Here is a 27,725-nt window from a genome sequence, read left to right as displayed (position 1 = left end):
CCAGCTGATAGACGCTAAAATGCTGCGTTGAGCTGAGGGGAACTGTCGTTATTCTGCATGTCATACGAGCGGTGTCTTTCACTTTACACTGCGTCACGATTGTTGATATAAAAATATACATTTGTGCAGCATTAATGTTACTTTTCAACATTTTGAATTGGTTTCAATATTTTTATTTCCTCCATATCTGTGCATGTTTTGTTTTTCTTATCTTCTTTACCAGTAAAAACGTTTTTTTTGTTTTACCAAATCTTAATTGTGACTGCCAAATTGTAAAAACCAATCGCAATATAAAAAAAAAATATATTTGGTGTACTCGTGATTCAGATCAGCTCTAAATGGTATGGGCTCTTCCTTGGACCTTGCTATGCTTTCCCACAAAGTGTAAAGCAAATCCCTGCAGTAATCTCTCCATAATCCTGCTGACAAGTAAATAATCAACCTTGAAAACACAAAAATCACACAGTTTACGAATGTTTACGTTGACATAGTTTGTATTTAATACAGTATAGCTTGATTCAATAGTCATACGAATGGTAAAGTAATAGGTTATAATAGAACAAATATAAAATTAATGTAGATAACTGTATATCCTGGGTAATCGTATGAAAACAGTTGTTGAATACAATAGAAAAATAAAATAGGGCACATTTTGCGTCCATCATTGAAAGGAAAAATAATTGTAAAACAAGAGTGCATGAGGATGGCAGACTTAAAAAGGCTTCACTACAAGCAAATTCAATATGAATTCTGTAGCAAAGAACAGTTGTTTTTCAGCCAGCAATGACATAATGCAGCGTATGAAACAGTCAGTTTTTGTACATGTACTCTATAATAATGGCAAGATACTGGGACCAAATGAAAGCACTGATTACAACCACAGTCTGTAGAACTTAAAATAACAAGAATAATGAAATATACTTCAGACAAAACTCAAGAAGGACTCTGTAGGGCGGAGGCACATATTAGTGCATGCTTATTCAGTTCTATCATTATTTTCTGGCTTCCCTGTAACAATTATTTTTGATTCGTCCCAATAAAGCTTTATGCAGACGATTACAGTAAATCCAAAATGTCACTAAATGTTTTATATTTCAGCATTACTAAGATTAACTATCCCAGCATCACACGCAGAGCTACAGAACTAAGTTGTAGGTGTCATCACATCCTATCTCCACGATGACTATTCTCAGAGCACATTGGGAACAGTTATTTGAAAGTGCTAAGACATGATTTGTGAGAAAGAAAAAAAAAAGAAGTATTGCACTACTCATGAGGTCTTAACTGATGACTTTGATGGCATAGTCACTGCAGACTGCTCTAAATGTGTGCGTGTGCGTGGGCACTGAGCGATACATTCCCACAGTCACTGAAGCATGATGGCACTGCTCGTGAGCGAAGGCGGCCACAGACACGGGTCCCTGGCTGTTTCAGAGTCAGGAAATCTCATAGGTGAGATGGAAGGTCAGTGGATACATTTAGAAAAAAAGGCATTTAACAAGTGATCACAGGAGGGGGTGTAACGGCCATTTAGGAGTTTACAGCCCGGTCATTTTGGATGTGCTTACCCCTCTTTACTGCTGCTTTTTTCTTTACTAAGGCAAAGGAGAATGCATCATGTAACCTCAAAGGAATACAACGACTTCTTGGAAAAAGACTACATCGTTTTTTTTAAGTTGAGCCGTTTCACCTCCTTGTGTTCAGTGTGACACTCCTGAGACTGGCTCGTACCGTCTATGTGACAAATACCATGTGCTGAAAATGCACCACGCAATATTTCCTGGACATAGGAGGTGTAACCGGTGGTGACAAGCTCCATCATTTGGAATAGAAAATAGTTTACTTAGTTAAAGAATAGTTTCACCCCAAAATGAAAATGAGCAAAGTATGTTAGTCTCAGTTTACCTTATCACAATGATATTTTATGTATAAATTAATTTTGCCGATGTAAAAAAAGCCTTTGGATCAAAATTAAATGTCTCTTGGCACACAATGGCCATGTTTACTTTAAAGGTCAAATGTATCGTTAACATTGTCTTACAAACTTCTGCGGAGCTTGAACTGATATGGGATGAGAGACTGAAACATTTTGGGGTGAACCACTCCTTTAAAAAGGTCCCCGAAACCATTGGTTTTAAATGGCAGATAAATAAAAAAAGGGTGAATGGACATTACCTCAATTACGTCACCCACTATGCCGACCACAGACCACACAACTGCACAAAACAGGATCAGTTTGTTCACGCTGCCACGTATTGTCTGAGATATGTTGGGCATAAACAAAATGTCACATTGTTATCACATTGAAACATCATAATGTCAACACTCAGGACCTTCTCTTATCACCGTCTTGTCTTGGTCTGGCTTGAAGAATGACCTAGTTACAGAAGACGGATTCTGCGAGGAAGTTAACTTGCCTGGGCTCACAAATTGGTCACACAACACAGCATGGGGTTAACAGACTGACTGGCGCGTGGATTCATTTGGGGAAGTCACGGCTGAAGCTCACTGATTGGCTGGGAGCAGGCCCTGTCTTTGGGCGTGCTCCAGAATGGCATTGTAGCAGAAGTAGTACTGGTCCGGGGTTTGGATGCTGAAGGCTCTCTGTGTTCTCATGCGTCGCACCGTCTGGCAAACATTCAGCGAGCCGACGTCCTGTAACTGGGACAGACAGATGTCCAGGGCACAGAAGGTACCTGCAAACAACACGGCAGGTTAGCAGTGACACTTTTTAGGAGTGGGGTTATTGGTGTTGAAACACAATTGTTATTAATATATATGAAAAAAAAGGAAGCAGATTTTTGTTTTTTAGATTTAGTCTTACCCTTAATGGTATTTTCCACACCTTTTACCTCGGCCTTAAAGATGGGGCCGCAAGTAATGATTAATTGTATTTTCCAGACTAATCGTTTGGTCTTAAAACACTAAGAAAAAGTTTGTACCGGTTTATTTCTGACTATGTTGTTTAGTCAGTCCAAGACATTCAATGTAATAAGATAATCAAAGGGAAAAGCAGTACATCTGCACATGTAAGAGAATATTCTGCCCTTTTTGCATTAAGTATTACTTAAACATGAAACGAACATCAAAAATAAATGCAGATTTAAAAGGAAAAAAAGTGATAAATTAATCATTGCGTCTCTTTTTTAAGGCCATACTATCATTCCAAAACGTTGCGTCCTAACATTTTAAAGTCTTGGAAATGTGTTTCATTGGAAAACAGTCTGTTGAGGACAGAAAAAATAAAATAAAATCAGGCATGAAGTTTTTGAGGATCTCACCTGTTCTCCCGATGCCTGCGCTGCAGTGGACCACCATCGGGGGTCCCTGAGGGTGGCCCGCCCACTGAAGTCCCAAAGCGGTCACCATTTTCCTCTGTTGTCTCTTCACAGCTCCCAGGAAGTCAATGAGAGTCACTGCTGAGGTGGGAACGCCGTAATCAGGCCAGCTGAGGTACTGGAAGTGACTCACTTGTCTCTGTTCACACGTCTGAATGGATACAAAATGAGGAACACTTAAATATTTGGAGAAATATGCTTACTTGCCATGAGTATATCAATGCCTCACTATCTTCTGTACGCTATATAAGAAGGTAAAGTTTGGTCGCAGTTCGCTCACCAAATATAAAGACTGGAAATAAGCTTGACTAGTACAAAGTAAAAAAAAATGTAATTGTTACTATTCAACACTGCATCTACTTTGTCTTAAAAAGGGACAGAAGATACATTCTTTATACTATTTCCATCTGACCCTGTTGAAGAGGAGAAGACGGACCTTACTATAGAATTTTGTAGGCCATGCTTCTTTAATATCACTGACTCTACGATGCACGTTTGCCACTACTGTATAATACATTTGTTTATTGCTTTCCTGTTGCAATACATATTATTGATTACTGATATGTGTCCATGTTGATGGACAGTTGATGGAGCTGCTGTGATGAAAGTCAAATTTCAGACTTGATCAGGGGCCTCATGTATAACGCTGTGCGTAGGCTTCACGTGGGAAGTTTGCTTACGTAGTAGAAATCCAAAAAATAGGTACAGAAATGTTCCGACATTTTCCGATTCACCAAACATTGCATACCGGCGAGGAAAGTGCATACGGCACTTCCTACGCCGGTTTCCCTTTATAAATCACAATCAACTCGAAATGCGGTGTAGCTTTTGCGGGCTTCACGTAACGCCCATATTTGCCTATAAATAGTCAAAGAAACGCCCAGTCATTCATTCTGACTGACTGCATGAAGAAGATCGCAGGAAATGACGACAGAACAGCTCAAAAAGACATCTCACACCGTGTCAGATTTGGGTTGTTTTGGGGAGATCGAGATAAATCATATTGTTTGGTGGATGCAGTTTGAACCAGAGTAGCAGCATGGAGGTCGGATCGTCACCAACATAAATAAATAAGTGGTCCGAAGAAGGTTCATGAAAAAATAAATACACATAGCCTTCCTCAGGCAGTGTGTTTGTACCGGGGACAGGAGACACACTTGATGAGAAGCTCTAAGAAGTGAACAGGGAATCCCCCCGGTGTGGAGTCATGACGACTGGATCTGAATTATGTTTTCGTATTTGGTGGTTTGTGTCCCAGCTGTCGATCAGCTGTGCGCAGCGTCTCCACTGCAGACTGTGTGTCTCAACCCCCCCCCCCCGCAGCAACTCTATATCCACCAGTTAGAGGACATACAACTAATGTGTTCTGTTATATTAGCTGCACAATTTACCACATATGGTGTTCTTAGCTTCCATACCTCCTGTGTTTTACGAGCGACTTATCAAGTCTTGGCAAACAGCATAAAACACGATTAAACGTGATCGTATATAAAACCATGCTCGTATCTACAACCGATAGAAATGCAAAACGGCCTCAGTTTAGACGTAATTCTGTCCTCCTGCTCACCGCATCATTTATGAGAAAACATTTCATAACATTAACACAACATATTCGAGCTGGTTTTAAATAACATATCCGTATTTATTTATTTCTCCAAGTTATGTTTTTGTGTGCACTGAGGAGTCTCAAACAGGCGTTTGTTTAATCATTTTAAGATTGGCTTTAATCAATGTTTGAAAATGAATTCTTCATATATGACAAATGAGAGGTAACATTTTATTTATGGTATTATTTCCACATATCTCTCTCCATTCTTCCTTCTGCCAACGGTGTCGCAGTTTCTCGTCTCTCCCGTGTTTGTGCTTAGTGCGTACGCATGGGTTAGAGTTTGCGTGGAGGACCGCACATTTTCCCATCAAATTAGTATTTTATAAATCGCAAAAATTGCGTAGAAACTGGCGTACGCCATTTATTGAGCGTATATCCTTTTATAAATGAGGCCCCAGACCATTAAAGTAATATTTTATTGATCGTATCGCATTAGTCCATGTCTGTACCTCAGTGTTGTGCAGTTCGAGGGTGGTGTGGTTGTAGTGGGTGTGGTTGTCCACCCTTTGGTTAACCACTGCCATGTGGCAATAGACCTCCTGCCCCCCTTCATCCAGAGGCCAATACTGTCCACACTTCCTCCGACTGCCCTCATCTGTCCTGCAGCACAGAGACACGACACTCGATTAAATCTATTCCGTTGTAATCCTGACCTACTTCGAAAAAGGAGAACCTAGTACATTTTCTGACAAATGAGCATGAATTTGAATTGTCATTACAATAACTAAATAACAAACAAGTGAAATTACCTGGTAGTCATGACGATTACAAGCACGTTTTGTTCCCAGACCATTCTCCAGAAATCACTGTAGGTCTTTTCCAGCGGTCCTTCACAAGTTCAAAAGGAGATTCACAGTAAATTAAAAAGACTTCTTTGTAATGGAGAATGTCCATTTGTTTCATGGAATGGCAGCTGAAAGAGCTTCACTCGACCCAAACACTAATCAAGACAATCATTACCCTTTTTCTACGGTAGTAAAAAAAACCTTTCCATGCTCTAAATCGTCATTTACTGCTAACTGCTAATTTAAAGCTGTAAGTCTGCCATGTTATTTAGTCAGTTTGAGAAAGATCTTAGGAAAATGTGTGTTTATAACATATAAACATCCTGTCTATTTGACCTGCTAGTTAAAAACCCAGCCCCAACACTCCCATAGCAAATTAAGTTTTTGAATAATTTACACTATTGTTTTCCAAATTACCGATTGTAATGTAATGGAACTAGGGTTGGGAACCGAAACTCGGTTCCAGGTGAGAACCGATAAGAAAATACCGGGTACCCACACAAAATACACAATTTCAGTTCTGCTTAACGGTTCTGCTTAACGGTTCCTAAACGCGGTAGACCTTGTATTCCACCGGGTCCGTCTGCGCCGCGGTGACCCGGTGAAATACAGGGTAAGGGCGGGCTGGCCATCTGTGTGTTCTGGAGAATCACAGAACGGCCGGTCGTCAGCGGTTCGTTGACGGCCGGCTCGGTTCGCTGAGAGGCCGGCACCGTCCTTATTTTTTTTTAAACGGCATCATGTAAGTTGCGCTGACAGGCGACGCAGCGAGGCTCCCCCCGCCCTCCTGTACACAGTTCACGAGCTCAGTCACTTCATGACACCAAAGATGGATCGCGGTAAACGCTCTAAAGTGAGGCTCCACTACGCTAAGAAAGAAAAAGACAAGGCACAGTGTAAATAAAGCACAGCTATTGTGCAATACATTTGTATTGCATGTATATTTTTTATTTGTAAAAATGTCAGTTAAAGCTTAAAAGAATAAAGATATTTTTGTTACCTAAACGTTTGACCTCTTTCTTTGACAATTTTGGAATCGAAAGGGGGAATCGATAAGAACCGGAATCGATAAGAACCGGAATCGATAAGAACCGGAATCGATACATTTCAAACGATACCCATCCCTAAATGCAACTGTGTCGCCCTTATGCAATACTGATTAGGGAATTGTATATTAAAACACTAGCCATCCAGAAATCATTAAAAAAAGATATGTAACCGTTGTTATACCTTGAGTACCAATGTATGCATTCCTCTGTTTGTAGCCGTCCATGAAGCTTGCATTGATGTAGTCTGTTCGCTGTGGGAACAGAGTTTTGTTATTAAGACGGAGATAACCCTGAAAAATCATGTCAGTTTAAGAAAACACTCAAATGTGAATAGTAGTGTTCTGACATTCATGTGACAGCAAAGCCTAGATGTCTCCATAAGGCTGAAGGAGTATTCACACAAGTAAACACAACAGAAAAAGAATACCCTGATTACACTTTCTGGATAAACACCAGAGGCAGCGTGGCAGCCTTTCAAAACGATAAAGCGTGGCACGTTTCTTGGCAGCTGAGAGATATCATGAATGGGACTGGCAGTGTTTCTCTTTTCGCATGAATGACAACTATGATATGCATATTTCAAAAGAATAGAAGCACCAACCTCATTCCTTCTGGGTTTCAAACGAACTCTGGTTTGATCAAGGCACAGCACGTCGCCATAGCGATTCCTCTCCTGGTTGTAGGCTGATCTGTAGACACATGATAACAAAATGTATTAACACACATCAACAATACTGTAGCAGCTCACCATCTGGGTTGCTAATTTGTATACAGCAGACTGTACAAAATACAAATATATTTTATTTATTTATTTATTATCATGAATGAAAAAGATTACATTCTCATATTTGAGAAGCTGAAATTATTAGCAAATGAGTTTTCTGTTAATTCAATTATGAATGAATGGTTTTAGCTCCAACAAAACGGATTATCATTGTGTGTTTAAGTTAGTTATGTGAGCTTAGGGCAACAACAATAATTCACTCAATGAACACATGTCGCCTAAACTAGGAGAATCGCAGTTAATCCCAGAGATAGAGGCAAGGCAAGTTTATTTATATAGCACTTTTCAACACAAGGCAATTCAAAGTGCTTTACAAAAAACGAAAGACATTAAGAGAATGGCATTTAAAATCAGTCATTAAAAAGAAAAGATAATAAAATAAACATAAAAAGAAAAAATACATGGATAAAAGTTACAGTGCAGTTTAAGATATTAATAGTTTAATTAAAAGCAGCGACAAAAAGAAAAGTCTTCAGCCTGGATTTAAAAGTAGTCAGAGTTGCAGCGGACCTGCAGGTTTCTGGGAGTTTGTTCCAGATATTTGGAGCATAATAACTGGACGCTGTTTCTCCATGTTTAGTTCTGACTCTGGGGACAGAAAACTGACCCGTCCCTGAAGAAAGGACATTAAAGGCCTCCTTTATTTGTTTTATGTTTGTAATGAAACTCTGATGCTCCAGATATTATCACTTGAGTCTAAACAACTCTAAATGGGAACCGTATCACTATTATCGAAATAGCTTTTAAATTATAGAGTTTTAAAAAGTTTGGTTTTAGCATGAATGCAGGTGTTTTGGAAATAGTAAGTAAAACATTTAATTTGGATATACTCCTTATTTACTTCAATCCATCAAAGCTTAAATTCCTTTAATGATTCTTTGTTCACCTTTGAGGCATGCGAGAAAAACAAAGTATTCTTCACAAGTTCAAGGTCACACGGGGTTGAGTAGTTCCTTTATGCAGATGTTTGTCTGCTAATGTGAACTTAATACTAGTTGAATGTGGCATTTTGACATTTAAATATGTTTCTAGTTATTTATTTAAGTTTTTTTATCTTGTTTTATAATTGTACTCCTATTGTGTTATTCTATATTGTATGTGTTTCCTGTACAGCACTTTGGTTAACTGAGCTTGCTGTATGAAAAGTTACGTCCCCTCCTAAACTAGGGGTACAAAGGGAAGTAACAACATATAAAAATAACCGGGAGAGAAATAAAAAGAGAGAGAAAACTGATTTGTGAAGCCACAAGATGATGTTTTAATTAGTAAAAAATAAGAGGGCTCACCAAAGTAAACTAATGACAAACAAAAACAACTTTCTTGTTAAAGAGAGCGACAACCATACACCATAAATAGAGACTGAGATTGAACTCACTGCGCGCAGTTGAAGGTCCCGGGCGGCGGTTCTTTGCGGACCTCCTCGTACTCCAGATGGATGCCGGTGCGCTGAAGCCTGCCGAGGTGCGTCAGCAGCTCCTGCGGGCGCATGGCCTCGGCTCCGGGGACGTGGATTGAAGCTTCTTCCACGGGGATTCCCACCAGCTCGTCCACTGGGTCCACTCGGCCGTTCTGACCCGCCAGGAGCTGCTGGTTCCAGCTGAAGGACTCCAGAGGCAGCAGGCCGCCCAGGTGCTGCGGGAGGCAGTCTCTGGGGAGGTGTTGGCGCAGCTCCTCCATTCTCACCATCTGGACCTGAAGGAAGGAGAGAAACAGACCTACAGATGTGAATAAGTTCACATGGTAGTCAACGGATTGTGATGTGTATGTGTTGTTTGCATTTTATTGTTCTCTTTTATCCTTTCGCCTGTATCTACTTGTCTTTCGTCCTTCTTTTATAACTAATGCTGTTGATGTATTGTTATTTTAAGGGTGTCCATTATCATCTGGAAATTAGCCATGTTTGCTAAAATTAGCCATGATTGCTAAAGCTGCCCCATTTACTGTTTTTAGTAGCAGTTGATCAATGGGGACTGTCCACGACAATATAAACAAATAAACTAAACTCTGGTAATCCTCAGGAATTGCTGACAACAATATATTTCATTTTGGAATTTATAATTGTAGTTACTGGCTGCTACTTCTTCAGAGTGTAACACAACTGTTGATAGTAACAGAACTATGTGCAGCATATACTAATACATATATAATCTTCTCTGCCCTGAGGCCATGTCTGAGCATACTGGAATTCCTCAACAGAGTGAAGAGGGACTCTGGGGTATTTCATGTAAGAGAGATAAAAGGAATGTTTTTTTAATTGCACAGCCATTTAAAAAGTGCCTGTAAGTCTACATTGACATCTGAAATGTGCTGACACACAAGTCTACAGCCATGCTAGCAGCACAGTGATGCTGCACTTTGAATTGAATGCTAATATCAGAATGCTAATAATATGCTAAAGTTTAGGAGGTATAATGCTAAAACAGTGTGCACCATTTCTACAATTATAATACATGATGTAACTGGTGGCTGCTTAGCTTCAATGTAGTTATAATCCTGCTTCTAAGTTTTCTTCTTCTAATAATTACAATTTAGTTTTATCACCGTATTCTTGCCGTATTTTAGTCAACTCATCTTATTTCTGCCTTTTATCCGCACCGTCTCTGATTGACAATTTAAATGTCCCCGCTGTGGGACGAATAAAGGATACCCGACTCTGAACTAGCATTCAACATTATTTTTCTCTTTTTACGTCAAACTGTATTTGTTTGCATATTATTGATTAAATGAATAATCTTGAAACCGAATTTACTGTAGACCCCGGTGACTCTGAATAAATCCATACTAATGAAATTCTTCAGGGGCGGTAATGTAGGCAGGGCGATCGACTCCTGTGAATCAAGCATTAACATCTCAGGGATCCATGTGCGGTAAGAGAGAAGGCTCCTAATCAAATGATCACTTGCAGCATCCAATAACGCTGAAGTGCTCACTCATTGAACGCCTCTCCAGATCAACTTAACCGGATTTCCCAAAACCCGTAGCTAAGTATCATAAACATGGTGCAAGAATTACAAAAAGAGCGCCTCTATTTACCCTCTCCCTAAGCTTGTCCTTGAGAAGCAGGCTGAGCAGATTGTAGGGCACTCGAAACCAAACGGGGGCCCCGACAATCAGCACCTTCTTCAGCCTGGCAGGGAACGCCCCCTAGTGGAGAGAGAAAGCACAAAACACACAATTAATATCTGCTTCAACAGGAAGTATTTAGAAATCCTTAATGTGTCTAACCACAAGCAAAATGACGTCGCTGTAGTAAGGGGGACAACGCAGATAATAAAGGCAAACACAATAAGTATATTTAACATATTACATGTAATCCTAAAAACAGATTAATGGAATAGATAAGTAAACATGCATAGTAGGATTTAGCAGCAATATAAGGTATGTGTAAGCAAAGATGACTTTGAAAGATTTACTATGAGAGTGCCCTGTCTGTCTATTTTCTCTGAATGTTTCAGCTGAATTGGATGAGGCCAACAGTCCCTTTATAGATCAATATGTGGGCACTAAATACATGCCTTTGATGCAGATGTGGCCACACAAGTGTCTCTGTTATTGACTCAAGATGTCATACCACTAGATCACAAATCACTTCGAGTGGTGCTTCATTTGGCAGGTCTCTGCAAGTCTGCCTACAGCCGAGCACTGCACAGTCACGGTCTGTGGATTAAATCATTCCTTTGCTTGTAAACCCAGGCTGCGAGACATTGATTTTGCCCTTTGGATGAACACTAAATTCTGCGAGGACACCAACGCTGCTTTAATCAATCCGCTTCTCAATCGGATGAAGGACACAACTTTACAGTTATGCGTTAACTCGACCCTGGAGAGGAGTGATTAATGTTCAACCACGACAGATTATTCAACCTACCTTCTTTTACTAAAAGGTAGTCTTTCAATCTTATCCTGTGAATGTTACACTGTCTATTTCTCAGAATCAAGCATCTTGTTTTCTCAGATATTTGTCTTTTTTTGGCATTTACTGTAAACATTTGATGTGTTGATGTAAACAACAGCACTGCAAGTCAAACCTTGAGCAGGTTGAGGATCTTCTTGCTCAGGTCCAGCTCGAAGTTTGTGTAGTTGGAGCCCGCCATGTCGTAGATGAACACCAAGCCGTTCCTCTGGGTCTCAAAGCTGAGGGCAAAAAGAGGTTAAGACATCACCGTTAAGATATCTAAAACATTAACCAACAGGTCAGGTAACGACTAACTTATGCAGGAACATTTAACAAAGTGTTTTCCATCATAGTAAATGGAGAAAAAGTGATAAAAACCTAAAATATATAAAAAAGATACTGTACCTTACTTTGTAATTTAAGATGTTGCCATTTACATGCACAACAACCTATACAACACACATAACATAATCAGGCCTCTTTAATGTAACGTTTAGTATTACATGTAAAGGATTCCCTAAAGAAAAAAACTAACACTTGCCAATAAATAAGGTTATATATCGAGTAAGGTTTTTAGTTGAAGTACAAATGCTTAAATAGTAATTATTTTTCTAGGGAAAGATGGATGCCCACCATTGATCAGATTTTCAATAATAATTGAAAGTGAAATGTAGCTATTATATGATTAATTTTTCTTTTATTTATGCAGGGTATCCCAAACCACAGTCCTCACCTTTCCACGGCTCGATCCAGGAGGTAGAAGAGAGCCTGAAGCACCACATGGTTGCCTGTTTTGTTTGGGTGATGGAGCTTGGCAGTGTACAAGGCAATGGACGCGCCCGAAGGATCCCGTACACTCTGGAATACACACATTTAGAAACAAACTAAGCATTTTCTTTGATTTCTGGAAGTCTTATTGTCCTCACTTGTCCTGTATCTTCAATAAATACCACCTGATTTCTCATAAGATGCATGTTGTTCCGTTGTTTATGAGAAAATGTTAAAAGATGTATTTTCCCTATGTGGTTTAAGGTGCGACTACAAGGCAGACAAACGGTCGCTCTGCTAAAGTGAAGGCTGAACAATGACCACAGGGGGGCACTTAAGTTCATATGCTGCTTTCTGGCACTCTGCCAAAAAAAAAAGGCCTGTCAACAATTCTTGTTAATAATGATGCAGGTCTCACCACCCCCCCACCCTTTCCACCAATCAGTGACACAGAACATATTTTTCACATCAAACCTGATGAGTGTTAAGGCTGCTGGTGTCAGGAGAAATGGAGGTCTCTCACTTGAAGGAAGCCACAGGAGCAAGATTACAGGGAGCCGTCCTTTGTAAGCAAATAAGACCGTGTTCCGGGGCATGGCGGCTAAAAATACCCTCAGACAGGATATGAAGCCCGCTGCTGAGCAGGAGACCTCCGACGTCACACAGGAGGATGTGCAGCATCAATGCCACTGTGGCACGTCAGCGGGGAAGGAAGAAGGGAAATGCAGGAGTGTGTGTGGAAACTGGAAAGGGGGCATCATTTACGGTTTTCATTTAGCTGACAAAAGGCTAAATATATCGGACACAGGAAATGCACTTGGCAAATCACTCGATATCTTGCACCCCAAAATACCTCTTAATTTCCCATTATGAGAACTTGAGCTTCATACTCCGATAGACCTTTTTTGGTGAATGTAAAATAGGCTCATAACATTCGGGAACCTTTAAGGTGCCAGTTATTGATTGATTGACCTTCGAGCTTAGCTATTTCATTGACAAGTTTAGAAGAGCTTACATTTCTAAAAAGGTAACACATAAGAAAGAAACCCTAACCCAAACCCAGTGGTTCTCAAAGTGGGGGGCGCGCAGAGGCATGCCAGGGGTGGCGCGAGAGAAAAATAGTTATATATAAAAATAAAAAAAATTACAAAAAAAAAAAATCATAATTTGAAAAATGATTGTGTGTGTGTGTGTGTGGAACAAGCCATTTTGTGTGCACGAGCGAGAGCGCACCGGTACCAGAGATCGTTGTTGTTAGCTTCTGGTGCTAGCGAGCTACGCTAACGGATATAAGGAGTTTTTTCAACAACAAAGTGGAGGGGAGCCCTCTCCTGTCAGACTGAGAGACTCAGTGAGCTAAAGGACTCTCAGTGTTATCTCAGTGGGTCTCAAACGTTTTGGTCACCATTAATGTAAACAATTATTTCCGAGGCACACGTTTATATGATCATTATAGTTATAAAAAAATAAGAGAATAAATGAAAAACAGCTATGAAATACTATATGACAGTAAAACAAGAATAAAGTTTAAAAGGGTGATTTGTAAAATATCCATAAAGAAAAAGTCAATCTGTTTACAGTTCTATTTATATGGGTGTTGAGAGATATCCATAGATCTCTTCATGTTGCTCTCAAAGTGCACCAGATTGATGCTTTTAACTTCAATATTTAAAAATAAATCTTCCCGGGGGAGCATGCCCCCGGACCCCCCTATGTGAGGTCCACACACCACCTATAAAAATAGCACTTGACCCCTGCTTACACCTATACGCCGTGAGCTGATTGTCGAGCCTTCATTGTAACAGTTGCGGGAACACTGTGTATTTGCATGTGGGGAGTGTTGCAGTAGAACGTTCCACTGTAGCACTCGGTACATTAATGGGAAACCCTAAATGTTTGAGCACCCTCTATGAAACGTCAAGTTACCCCACAGCACCCCAAAAGAAATCTCTGGCGCCGCCACTGAGTTTGACTTGTGTTGGGGGGGCCCGACTTTTTTTTTTCCTCCAAAGGGGGGGCCTGACAGAAAAAGTTTGAGAACCACTGCCCTAGCCCAAGGTGAGACCATGCAACTAAGGGTACTTCTTTTATTAGCCATTTCTAAACCTGAACTATGTTATTGAATACAGAACCAAAGCATGGTTTACTATTATAAGCATGCAACATCTTCATTTGAACATCAAATTGTAAAGCTTTGTGTTTTTCCTTTATTTGTTCTTATCAAAAAATTCCATAAAAATACCAAAACCAGTCTTTTCATTTCTCACTCTATTCCTACTAGAGATGTAAATCCTTTAAAGCAGATCACAAGTATCCTTTAAGTTTGAATAGAGGCCTCATTACTTCCACTATATCACTACAACATGTACATTTGTTGAGGACTATTTTCAACTGCGGAGTAACACACATTCGGTGCTCTAGTAAGCGTATATAACACCAAGACGGTGTGTGTGGGATCAAGAGGAAAATAACTAAAGAAGCCATTCAAAATAATAATGACAGAACATGTGACAGAGCGGTAATCTGTCTCATTGGTTATGTGTTTTCAATCCTTTTTGAACAACAATGGATGATCATGGGAGGGAGGATACACAGACAGTACTTTTACTTGTAGTAGGATACATTGTTTCTGTTATGATCCGTTTCTCTCAGGGATACAAAGTAGAGGAGATTTAAGTGACTCTTACCAACACTGTGAACTTTCCACTGAGCAGCTCCGAGCGCAGAGGTTCTTCCTGAGGCTGGAGTCGGACGATTCCTTCTTTAAGACGCGTTTCCTGAAGAAAACAGATCACAGCAGGTGAAGTCAGGCTGTATAATAGGCCGTCACTTTGAGGTAAATTCCTCTGCTTGAACAATGGAGCGCTACCCGCCTGACTTTCCTGCAGGAGGATCCCTCTCCACAAGGTTTCCATTCCTTTTTTCCATCCCCCGAGGAGGCTGTGTGGGAGTTTCTTTAAACTTATTCTTACCGGCCAAGAATGGGAGGTGCCATTTTCATTCACCATTTCCTTCTTTTATAAATGTGGGCCAGTAAATTAGTTATTAAGAAGTATATAAATACGTTTTTACCACTGTTATAAATATTGGATTAACTAACTCAATTTAATAAACATTGGATTAACTCAATTTAATAAATTCCCTATCATTTCACTGAATAGATATTAACAGAGGGTTTGGTTTTTAAAGAGGCTTTCCTATTTAAAATCAAAATAACTCGATTGATTATTTAGGAATGGCATCTCTTGTATTTCTAAGATTATAATTTTTTTCATCAATCATTTGTAATTGTTAAATGGTAGATAATTCACTTTTTTGTTTACAGTATCAAGTATTTATTTTATTGTAAAATATTTAATTATAGTATTCTTTCTTATTCACAGATTTTATTCGCAGCATTATATCGCTTTTACTATTTTATGAAATCGTATTTTCTTTCCCAAAGACGACCATCCCTTGTTTGACTGTGTTTCTATACACCGATTGAATGTATATGTATAGGTGTGTATGGACACATGTATGTGTATTGTATGTATATATGTATGTTGATATGTATGCATATGTACATGTGTAGACATTTGCCATTTCAAACAACCCCCATGCACTTTTTCGTTTGTTTTTTTTGTGACACATTTTGTTTGCCATTTCATTTGTCATTTTCGGGTCTCTAAAAATTTATGATTTGAAAAACTGTACTTTTAATATAATGCGACCCCAAATAAATAAATAAATAAATAAATAAATTGTATTTTCTTGACAATTTTGCATGCCTGTTGGATTGTTTGAAGAACCTGTGACTTAATATTTTCAATGCAAAAACCTCACCGAAACCATTGTGCACATGACAATGAAGCATGCGATTGAATCTTGAAAGAGAAACTAACATGAATAGATATAAGCAGTTTAAAAACCTCAAGGATATATAAGAGCTTATTGTACTTTATGCAAATTATAGAAAGTAAAAATACCCATTTGTTTATCGTACGGCTACGATTGATTTAAATACAGCAAATCTGAGCTAATGCTTCTCCCGCGGCAGTTCAAATAGATGCTAAAATAAAAACACCCTGATGTTTCGTGCCAGGCCTAACGACCAGCCTCTTCAGTCTGAATGCCAGCTTGGTCTGTTTGCTCCTGCCCCCCCCCCCCCCCTTCCCAAACAAACACTTCACTGGAAAGTTTCCCCCTTAGTTTGTTCTGACAAATGACTTGTCCCCAGCTTCTGTCCCGGTGCTGACGCAGCATTAAGCCGAGTTAAATGAACTGTGGCGTGGCGGGGGAGACTAATCCTTCACAGTCAAGGCATTCATAAACGAGTCGCGTTCCCGCACGACAACTATTCATTGCAGGAACAAGAACCCCGGGTGATTGAAGCGACGTTACTGAAAAGGTAGGAGGTAAAACCCTGCCACGTCTCAAAGCTATGCAGGGTCTGTGCGAGACGTTTGAGAACTTTCCGTTTGCTGCGGGGGATAAAACGGATTTGAGCAGATAAATCACTTTTTACATGTTCAAATTTGGCCAGAATTAAACTTACAGCAGTAAAGACCATTTAGGGACACAACGAGACATTATCCTCAACTCTGGTATTTATCACGTGCCTCAGAGGAGAAAGGTTATTGTCTAGATGTTATTTTCAGATCATAAAGTCAATGAGACGTGCAGTTTGAGCCCTAAAGGTTTCATCTTAGGGACGGGTGGCGCAGTGGTCTGTGCATCCGATCATCAGATCAAGGGGGAGTGCTGGGGAACTCCAGTTCGAAACCCGCTCCTGCCGCCACTGCGTCAGGCCGTTGTGTCCTTGGGCAAGACACTTCACCCGGATTTGCTCCTGTGGGTATTGTCCACAGTACATGTATACTATCAATGTATACTTGTAAAAGCGCCTCGATGACTTCGAGGCGTGAAGATGGACGGTGTGGCGCAGTGCGCTGTGCAATGATCATCAGATCAAGGGGTGAAACCCGCCGCTGCTGCGTCTGTAAAGCCGGTGTGTCCTTGGGCAAGACACTTCACCTGAACTTGCTCCTGTGGGTATTGTCCACAGTGACCATTGCATGTATACAAAATATGTGTAATGTGTATATGTAAAGCGCTTTGAGCATCTGGAAAAGCGCTATAATAAATATAAGGAATTAATTAATTAATCTTCATCATGATCATCATCATCATCATCCTCATCCGGCTTGATGGTAATAATATCACCAAGGTCACCAACTGCTATTTAGTGTTTATAGAAACAAAGCTAGCTAATAAAGATCCATATACTCAAACGCGTGGTCGTTAAAGCCATAGCAGTATATATACGCATGCATAGTTCTTATGCTTCAAAAACATTTTTAAATATAAAAATAATTAAATTGACCTATTACACACACATCACAAATATTAAGTCTATTATTGTGTCTAATATTGTTTTGCATGCTGACACGACACCCTTTCCTGGAAGACATGTTGTTCCTCATTTAATTGAACCTCATAACCTCAGCTGTACCAACCAGCACGCTTTTTCTGATGACAGTGCAACCCTTCTTTTCGGATGGGCTCCAAGCTCTCAGTAAAGTTGAATAAGCCTTCATGCTGCGTCTTGAATGACCCCCCCGGTGTATAATTCAGTGTAAGGGTGTGTGTTTCTGGCTCCGGTTTTTGGTGCATCTGTTTAGGCGATCCCTTACTTGGCGAGAGCTTCTGAAGACATTCATTTAATGAAAAGGGGATTTTGTTACTGGGTTTGGTGAAGATGCTCCACAATATGACCTCCGCCTTCTACCTTTGTGTCAATCTGTGCGTTGTTCGACTGATATCCATCGTCTTGAAAATACCTTTTAAAGGGGGCCTATTCTGCTCATCAGGTTCAGATTTGTATGTAGTGTCTCTACTGGGACATGTCTCCGTGCTTTAATGTTCAAAAGGCTCTTTATTTTTCTCATACTGCCTGTGCTGCAGCACCTTTTCTCACCCTCTGTCTGAAACCAGAGCCCAGTCTGCTCTGATTGGTTGGTTGGTCAACGGCTCAAATGTCCCGCCCCTATATAGTGCAATGTGTTGGAGCGCTAGCCAATAGAAGCGCATGTGCTACAAAGTGATGTCACTAAGAAAAAGCAAACCTAAATAACACACTAAAGCAAAAGGAAGACTCAGAAAAAATAAAATCTGAAATGATCACGAAAGTTAGCAAACTGAATGAGAAGCTGTACTCACAACAACTTTTCAAGACGCAAGCCGAAACGAGTTAATCTAACAATAAAGTGGTTCTGTGTTCACTCCACTCTTTGAACTCTTTCCCTTCTCCATGACGCTAGGCGGTTGGAGAAGCGCGTCCCACGCCCGCTCCGCTTCTTCTGAGACGACTCGTCGTTACAGACTTTGCAGTCGTGCCTCAAAAGGTTCATATAATGCAAATGACTCTGGAAATAATATGCAGTATAATGAGATCAGATTGTTCCAGTGTGGGTGTAGACTCCTTCGATTATTTTGAAACCAAAAGCTGAAAATTAAGGTTTTATCAAAACAAGTTAGAGCTTGAGATGACTCAACATCTTATCGAAAACTATTTACTTCAGGACATTTGCTTTGTCTGGCTCTGTTATGGTTTTGTAATTTGTCAACGATTGGCGCAGTTTAGAATGATAAAACAAGCCAATGTATTTATTTTCCTGCTTTGACTTCAGTATGACAATGGAACTTTATTTCTTAATGGGTGGCCAAGAGGTGTTGGTTACATTGGTATATGTACCATTGTGTGTGTGCCGTATTTACGCAATTTAGAGGAATTAAAAAGTAGTTCAAATTGGTAAATTCACACTAGGGCTGCACGATATATCGTGTCGTGACGATAATCGCGATATTCACATCGCAGGACGTGCGATTAAAAAATATATAAATATATTATTTTTTTATTATTTTTTTTAGGACTTAAGTAAAATATTATATTTATATAAATATTATATTAAGCAAATGAACTCAAACACGTCATGTTACAATTATTTTGCTGCTTGCTACAAAAGGAAAACTTGCGCGGGGTACTTGAGTGAGTGACAGCAAACCACCAATCACAATCAAATCTCCAAAGCCAACGGACCCGGTGATCAAAGGTAAAAACACTGAATAAAGTCGTTTAATGCGTTTCTCCAGGGCAGTTCGGCGCTGCTAACCGAGCTAGCTCAGCTTGTTGCTCTGATAACTTAAGATCCAGACGTCCGTGACTACAATCCTTCATCCGGTTAACTATAGTTAAAAACATACCAATTGTATAGCATTAAAGTTGAAGAAAGGATGGTTTGCGGGGGAAAAAAAAAAATCGTGCAGCCCTAATTCACACTGAAGTCCAAAAATAGACGCAAACTAAATTCTTTCCGACTAAATTGTGTGCATTTCAAAGGGATGTTATATGCTGCCCACTTGGTTAGCTAATTATATGCTGACATTCAATATTAATTACAAAATAAACAGTAGTGCAATACACCCCGTGTCTACTGGATTGTATTAAAATGGACATGTCCAGCTGTTCATAGCCACTGTAGAAAGGGTGCTATGTCAGCGCTGCTCCAAAAATAAAACAGTTTTAATCCAAACAATTCTCTCCAGTCTTCTTACCCTGTAGCTGTGGAAAAGCTCGATGGCTCGCAGGACGTCAAACTTTCGGGCCATGAGGAACTTGACGGCCAATTCCCTGGACAGCGGTGACACTCCATGCTGACTGGTCCACTTGTTGATTTCCTCCAGAAACTGCCTGGTAGCCTGAACACAAACAGATGTGGTCACCAACGTTGCACTCCCATAATCGAAAGGGTCAAAGAGAAAAGGAAGTGAAACGGCGCTTTAAACTTGATACATCCTCACAGGAAGCGCTATCTACAGTCTCGCAGAAGACACCATTTTTAGGGCTATGATAATGATCCATAGCTGCTGTATAGTCTGCTCACTGTGAGTTTACAGAATGTATATACACGGGGCGGGGCAAAGCCAAATGTGTGAAGTGAACTGCAATTTGTGCAGCCAACCAAAGCGATTGGTTTTACACTAAAATGTTTCTGAGTTTAGCCGTCCTTCCGGTGTGTTAACCACAGCTATCTTGGGGAAAGCTTTGGCACTTTGTGAAATCCATTAATGGACAAACATTTTTTTTTTAAATCCAGTCACGGATGAGTTCAAGATAAGAGCTTACAATGTCAAAATAGTTTTTATCAAGTGAGTGCAAGAGCATGAGAGGAGAGAGCGCTGGAATCTTGCCGAACTGGTGTTTATGACATGAGGCTGCAATAATGACGGGTGACACACTTAATAATACTTGGAAGTAAAGCCAGTCATATGCAGTCGTTGAGTGCTGGTAAATCCTTGATAACACTACACTGCCTGATAGGTTTGATTAGTCTTCCAAACTAGGTTTATATTTGTCTCCTACAGGAAGAAGATGATGAATGAACTCCGTGACAGTAAAGCTTACACATGTGCATCTAACATTTTCAGGATGGAGATGCTAATTCGTTTCTTGTGAAATCTGGCTTCTACTAAAGTAAAGGACTCCAAGAGAGGAGTGGAAAAAAGCTAAAAACTGAAGTTATGATGGATTACCGGTGATTACGTCCCATTAAGTACAATCCCATAATATACTCAAGGGAAACTTGGTGAGACAACTGAGTGTTTCGTTTCATGTTAAGTATTAGCAAGATTGAGTAAATGCTATATTTATTTTTTAAGCTCTTTAGGGTTTCCACAAATTCAAGTGCAATGTATATTAAACTACATTAAGCAGATGTTGAGATAAGTCGAATATTCACTGGTCTTTTAGCTCGTTCTTTGTCCCCACCACCTCTCCAAATGTCTCTTAATGTCCCTCCATGTTCAACAGCTAGTTGCTAACTGTGTCTTTCTGCCAGGAAGGGAACATAAAGTGGGTTTTTAAAATGTCATCTGCTGAAAACAGATGTCTTCTCTGGCCAGATATGCACCCTTAGAGCAAAAGGTGAACGACAAAACAGTTGCCCTGACATCTTTGGCAAAAGACTAGTCGTTTGAGACATTTTTAAGATAAAAGTGATTTTAAGAAATCGCACGGTTCTTAAGACCTAGCTAACAAAGCAAAGTGGTTATTTTTTTAATCAGACACTGGTTCAAATCTAAAAACATCCAATGAAATGCGTATCATACACTGCGCTTGCATTTTGGAAAATGTGTTTACCATAAAGGCCTTCCACCCATCTTGCAAATAACTTATGCGTTTAGCCCGCAGTCTTTCGGGGGCTTCCTGTCCTCCCCCTGCTCTTATTATACACTCCCTCAGGAACCTCCTCCCCCCCTCCTCCACCACCCGCAGAGTGAGCGAGTCAGCACCCAGTGAATCGTCAAAAGGCGACACAGGAGGCAATGAAAGCTCCCACTTTAAAACACAGGCTCCCACTTCTCTGGTGTGGCACAGCGGCGGTGGGGCATGCATGGGAGACAGGAAGTCAAGTTGTGGGAGTCCTCGGCTCTTCAGGAATACAAAACGATCACTGAGGAGCGCCGAGCCCAGAGACAGGACGCCACTGTCTCTCCTCAGGAAAGCCAGTGCTTTCACACACAGGAGGGCCTGCAGCTTCTCCTCTGTTCGGGGGTCTTAACATGCAGGGGATGAGGGACGATTGCACCTGACAGCGCAGAGGTCGCTTCATATCCGATTCTCATGGGGAGGGGTGGTATTCTGAGCTTCTCAGTGGAATAGAGAACGGATATCTGATCATCCCGAGTCATTTCTCTATTATTGGTATGCAATACTGACAATTTTGACATAAATTGACTCGTAAATGTTTCAGATTTCACAATTTAACTATAAACTAGACAGTGTGGCCCTGCAATGAGTTATTTGACTGGGTGCATTGCCCTTACGAAAATAGTTCTTATTAGAAAACTCTACTAATATTTTATTGTGTTTAGAGGTTTAAATGTTTTCAGTCCAATTAACTAACATGTACTTCATTATGTGCACAGTTCAACTCCATCGAACTGTCTCTTTGACCAAAAGGGCATTATTACACCATTCGTCAGTGTACGAATCACCAAGTCCAGTCAGAGCATGTAATGGGAAAGAGCCTTTGAACAGAAGCTTAACAGAGATCAAGAAGGATCAAGGAGGTCAACCACATCCTTTCCCAGAAACCATCTTTAAACATTTCAACATGTGCTCAACGTCCATCCTGTAGCTGAGCCATCGCCTTCCACTAAAGTAAACAATAGTGGTGATGAATTTCACAAAATGTATTTAACACATCTCCCTTTTATTGCATTTCCCCCTTGGTCACTGGGTGTTTCGCTATCGGTTTTTAAAAAGTGTATGGAGTTAGGTTATTGGGCGTGTAATTAGTTGGAGCCATTGATCTGGTGAGAATCACAAAGAAGATGAGTCAGACAATTGACAATAGTGGCTGACTTCCTGTCTTAAATCTTTGTTTGATTCAAGCTTGTCTGGGGCAAAATCAATCCGTTTAATTGGTAAACAAAACAAATTTAAAAATAACTAAGAGGGAAGAAACTGTATAATTATCTTAGAGAGAAAACTGCAGACATATATATGACGTATTAAAAAGGTAGGGTAGGTAAGAATGGAAAACCAGCTTGTGTGCGCTAGAATTTGAAAGTACGCAGCCGGAAAGAATATGCCCCTTCCTTCAGACTTCCTCACAGAGCCCCTCCTCCAACACACGAACGCGCACATGACCGATGAGGGCACGAGATAAGTTTGTGCACAGATGGAAGGCTGACAGTAGGCCATCCTCGTGTCGTGCTTTTTACAGCACCACGGCTTCCACAGATGACATTTTTTTATGTATTTATTGTCAAAGCATTTAATGTATTCATTGCTATCGGGATGTTAAGAGCATTCCGTGGAATATAACAAAAAGTGTTTCTGAAGTGAGTTACCTACCCTGCCTTTAAGAAAATGAATTTGCAAAATAAGTTAACAAGTATTCCCATCAGTATTCCCATCCTTGTTACAATTGGTAGTTGTGATTCAAATGTGTTGGACTGCGCAGATTAAAGATGTTATTTGTGCAGTCCTTCAACACGAGGTCCACGAGTTCCTAATAATAATATGGTGCAATCTGCTCTCGGTTGTTCCATTGTTAAGCGGTAATCCTTCGATGTAGGCCAAAGACAACTTCCTGTCAGATTGCTGTCAGGTACACTCGGCTTTCCAAGATTTCTAATGTTCTGACAGCTGCTCTTTCTCTCTTAGCCTTTTAAGGATAGCCTGCCAACTCCATGCAGTGACCCTCTGTTCCTGGAGAAGCCAGTATTGTTTGGTTTTTCTGCACGAGGGGCCATATCCGCCAGAGTGGAATTTGAGGACGAACCCGTTTGTTTTCATGAAAGCACAGCAGACTGCACTGGAAGACTGACTGCGGAGGAGTCACTTTCTCAAGTCCTGGAAGATGCATAAATATTTGCTTGACTTGCTCCGGGTCTGATAGGGCAGGAGGTACTTCCTCAAAGTTCTCCAAACACTTAATTCTAGCTTAAACTGCCTGACGTAAATCTAAACAAACTAGAAGGTGCAAGTGCAGGAATAGTCTGGTCACAATGTTCCAATCTTCACTGGCTCAGCTGTCTTTATGTGTTCAGTTAGTCTCTCTCAAAGGCCGAGTTATGAATTTTAAACAATAAACAGCGGACCAGTTTGCTGTCAGGGGGTTGTTCATTGGCAGAGTTGACAATGACTGTCGATAACTAATTGATTAGGTTCACTAGGAACACGATGTGCTGCGAGTTCGTGGAGGAAGTTATAGTTGGTTCTTTGCCAAACAGGCATAAAAACAAGTCCATGGGTCCAAAGAGGTTGGAGACACTGACCCAGGGAACTATGACATCAGAGGAAAATTGCTGCCAGAGGGAGACGGCGGCTGAGTCTGTTTTGACGTCCAGTAATAAAAAACAAGAACTGCAATGATGGGTTACTTGCTTTGTATCATCTTAAACTTAACGTACTTGGGTTTTGGACATCAACTTGGACGTAGAGGTCCAAGGCCGGGAAGACATTTTCTTTGCAATCCTTTGTCAAGACCAAACAATCGATTGATTAATCCAGAAACGACTAAATATCTTTGGGTTTTGAGTAGGGCTGCACCTATACAACTATTAGACAAACTATGGAAACCAGCACTTATTAGTGTTCAAGGTGTTAAGACCAGTCATATTTGACAAATCATTTCAACTCTACAAGCTTTGTCAAATATTGAAACCACGTTATTGGCAGAAAACTGCAGAGGAAGACTGTTGTTGCCAACCACTACACAACCCTATAAACCATTCTCACTGCATATTGTGAGTAGTGAAATGTAAGCATGAAGTATTTTTATAATAGCTGCATCTCATTGAGATGTGTCATAGCCAGGACAATGCATTACACATGCTGGCTAACTGGCAACCCCTTTTTGATTGTTTTACTTGACATCAGGGTGATGCTTTGTTACTGGAATGGGTCATTACTATCCCAGTATTGACCTACCGCCACATTCCTGCCAGAAGGAGTCATATTGTACATAGTTTGTTTCGCCAGAGGAAACTCTATTGAAGGGTTTTGAAGTAGAGACGGTTACTGCAGCTTCCTGATCACACCTTGATCCTCCAGACAGAACTAATGCATCTCTTCATTGTTGGATTTCAAATGGATTCATGGCTGCCCTGACATTGCCCTTCCTGAATCTATACAATAACAGATGCCCTGCTGACCTATTTACAAATGTAGGACTGCTGTTGCCAAGCAGCTTTGCTTCACTTCAGTGAGTCCCATTTGGCACGAGTCAATACCAAAACAGGAAGTCAATGACGTCACTCTCTCCCTATTCCCCAATTTCTCTCACTCCACTGCTTCCTGGGAGTAGACTCAACACACACACACACCACACATTTTCTCTAGAGCACATGATAGACACACACAAACGCACTCTGTAACTCATAAACTCCCCCTTCCCCCGAGTCTAGTGGAAATGCTTTTAACAGCTGCCTTCAGAATGAAGTTCCACTACACCCGTGCATGCTCCCGAGAGAGCCGCACACGCACACAAAACACACAAAACACACACAATCCAACCAAACACCCCCCACAAGGCTGGGGATGTAATGAGGGCCTCCGGTACCCTAGCGGGGGCCCGGGCTCACACAGGAAATGGAGTAGCCAGATAAGGCTTTCTGCTGGCCAGATGATGAGAGGAATCAGGAGGAAGAAAAGGCACGCGCGTGAACTGAGCACTAAAGGAAAAGACTAAATTAATCAGATTCAAAATCTTCATACTGCAAATTATTTATTATTCTTCCTCCATGGTTACGTTTTATTTTCTTAGTAAAATGATCAATGTGCAAAAACAGTCTTTAGTGCGCATGTTCTTTATATATGGCTTGGTTTATACTATTGCTTTGAGTGGTTATACTTAAACTACAAATCCATACATGCTTTAATTTACAATACGTCTATTAGGTACATGTATAACATATGCAATAAGAAGGTTCATGTTCAGTTCACAAATGTTCTTATAGATGGGTTGATTCGAATTTAAGTCCACCCTCATTGATATAAAAAGGAGTGGCACAACATATCAGAGACACCTCAGTCAACGATACATTTGAACTACTTCCAAAGCAGCTACAACAATTATAATTTCCATGAAGGTAGGATTTGCTGCAGGGTTGTTTTACGTCAAACAAACAACCCTGCAGCAAATCCATCCCAGTCTAAAAGATGATTAGACTGCATTACTTTTAGCTATGGGCTACCTAAAACATGTTTAACTGTACAATGTGAGCTTTGATCTTTAAAATGCAAAGAGTCTAAAGTCATGTCTCCAGGGCCTGACTCCACGAAGCATAACACAAGCCTACATAATATAAGAGTTTACATTATTTATGACTTAAATTGGTTCATCTGCAGCAATACTGCATAATCAAGGAATCATGTATATAGTTTTCCTTATTCCAAGTGTGGATATTTGGTGGTTCTTGAATTGACTGATAGTAAACTAATGATGGGAAATGTGTCATAACTAAGCTTTAGTGGCTAACATAAACATTGTACACTATAGAAAGTAGTGTGAAACTCATATGCTTTGATATTATCAAAACTAATTAAGGAAAATACATGTCCTATCCTTGAAATGAGTGAATGTATGCCAGTTTATCAAAGTCACATTGCTAGCCTGTCAATATAAACCAAGTTTCTACTGTAAGCACTGCTGAAATAGCCAAGTGTTGAACAAGACGGAGTCCAACGGTGTCCAAAAACATTCCCCGGTTTAATATCACACTCTGCCCCCACCAATGAACCCCTAAACACACGGAATCAGTATTTTACATCTGTGGAGAGCGACTGATAAAGGCGAGCTCGGCCTGTTTCGCATCACATGAGCTCAGCCGCTGGAGAGAGGATCTGACAGTGATGCAACGAGAGCAATAAAGCGCAAGAAATCGATACAATATTTCCGCTTTCACGACCATTTCCCAACAAATGCATTTCGCACTCGCTGCGGTGGGCACACGCAAAGGCCAACATACCTCCAGGTAGAGCCGAGACTGGAGCGTTTAGGTTAAAGAAACACAGATAGGAAAGAAGCATAGGGCCTACCTGTTCTTCCTCCGCCGATAGAGTAGCTGCCATCGTCAGTTCTGTGATCACCTTTCACCGAGACGCGTCCTTTTCATGAAGTGGAAGATGACGGAGATGTGTCTGTCCCTCGTGTAAAAAACGGGCTTTAGGGGTTGTCCCTCTTGCTCAAAGTTGAAAGCATCTGCTGCAGTAGGAGCTCCTTTCCTCTTTGCGAAACAAGCAGGCTAATTAGCCCACCAAACTACATAGAACACGCGCTGGTGTTCTATCAAAATTCGTCTAAGAGAAGAAAAGGAGGACAGTGAGGAGGAAAAAAGAGGAAAACACTCGACCAGCTAGACGAGGCTTGACTTCGGCTCGGTAATAAGTGGGTTCAGAGCCCGCTGCTCCACCACCTCCTCACCTCTCACAGATCATAGGGCTGCTGCTGCCGCCGCCTCCTCCATGCCATGAATTGCAAGTTTTTAGCCGTGAACGTCGCCTTTATGTTGTGGGGGAAACACACACCCATACTCACACACACAGCTCTGAAAAGTGAGAGAGTTGAGGCTTTTTCTTTCTGCATGTTGCTCTACCCCCTGGTGGTAAACACTAGAAAATAACAAAAGCTCATGACCTCCGCCTTCATTCATAAAAATAGGAAACCAAACAGGAAAATCACCATTTTGAGTGTCAGTCTGAATCTGGAGGCGCGAGGAGGACTCACAGCCAGACGCTATCATTACTGTGGAAAATACGCTATTCGCATATACGAAAATAAAGGACATTAAAGTCCTCTCACTAAAAATGTGTTTTGATAATGTAAACGTTTCTTTACCTAGCCTAAATTGACGAATGGCTGTTATGTGGAAATGTGTAATAAGAAGTAGGACATGTCAACGGTTTATTTCCATGAAATGCAGAATATTAATAAATCTTCAAT

General features: G+C 40.6%; 1 protein-coding gene across 1 annotated transcript; it reads right to left on the bottom strand.

The window, feature by feature from the left end:
- Positions 1–476: 476 nt before the first annotated feature.
- ptpn9a (protein tyrosine phosphatase non-receptor type 9a) lies at positions 477–27,342 on the bottom strand. Its single transcript, XM_034084763.1, has 13 exons — positions 26,822–27,342; positions 19,825–19,968; positions 14,916–15,005; positions 12,194–12,318; positions 11,594–11,699; positions 10,599–10,709; positions 8,941–9,257; positions 7,383–7,470; positions 6,963–7,032; positions 5,697–5,775; positions 5,397–5,547; positions 3,282–3,489; positions 477–2,696 (listed from the first exon to the last, which is right to left on the bottom strand). The coding sequence occupies exons 1-13, from the start codon at positions 26,852–26,854 to the stop codon at positions 2,506–2,508; spliced, it is 1,713 nt and encodes a 570-aa protein (XP_033940654.1). The 5' UTR covers positions 26,855–27,342; the 3' UTR covers positions 477–2,505.
- Positions 27,343–27,725: the final 383 nt, after the last annotated feature.

This window comes from Pseudochaenichthys georgianus, chromosome 6 (assembly GCF_902827115.2).
Source record: "Pseudochaenichthys georgianus chromosome 6, fPseGeo1.2, whole genome shotgun sequence".
Taxonomy (NCBI): Eukaryota; Metazoa; Chordata; class Actinopteri; order Perciformes; family Channichthyidae; genus Pseudochaenichthys; species Pseudochaenichthys georgianus.
The sequence above is the reverse complement of the archived record's forward strand: the minus strand, read 5'-3'. Positions and strand labels throughout refer to the sequence as shown.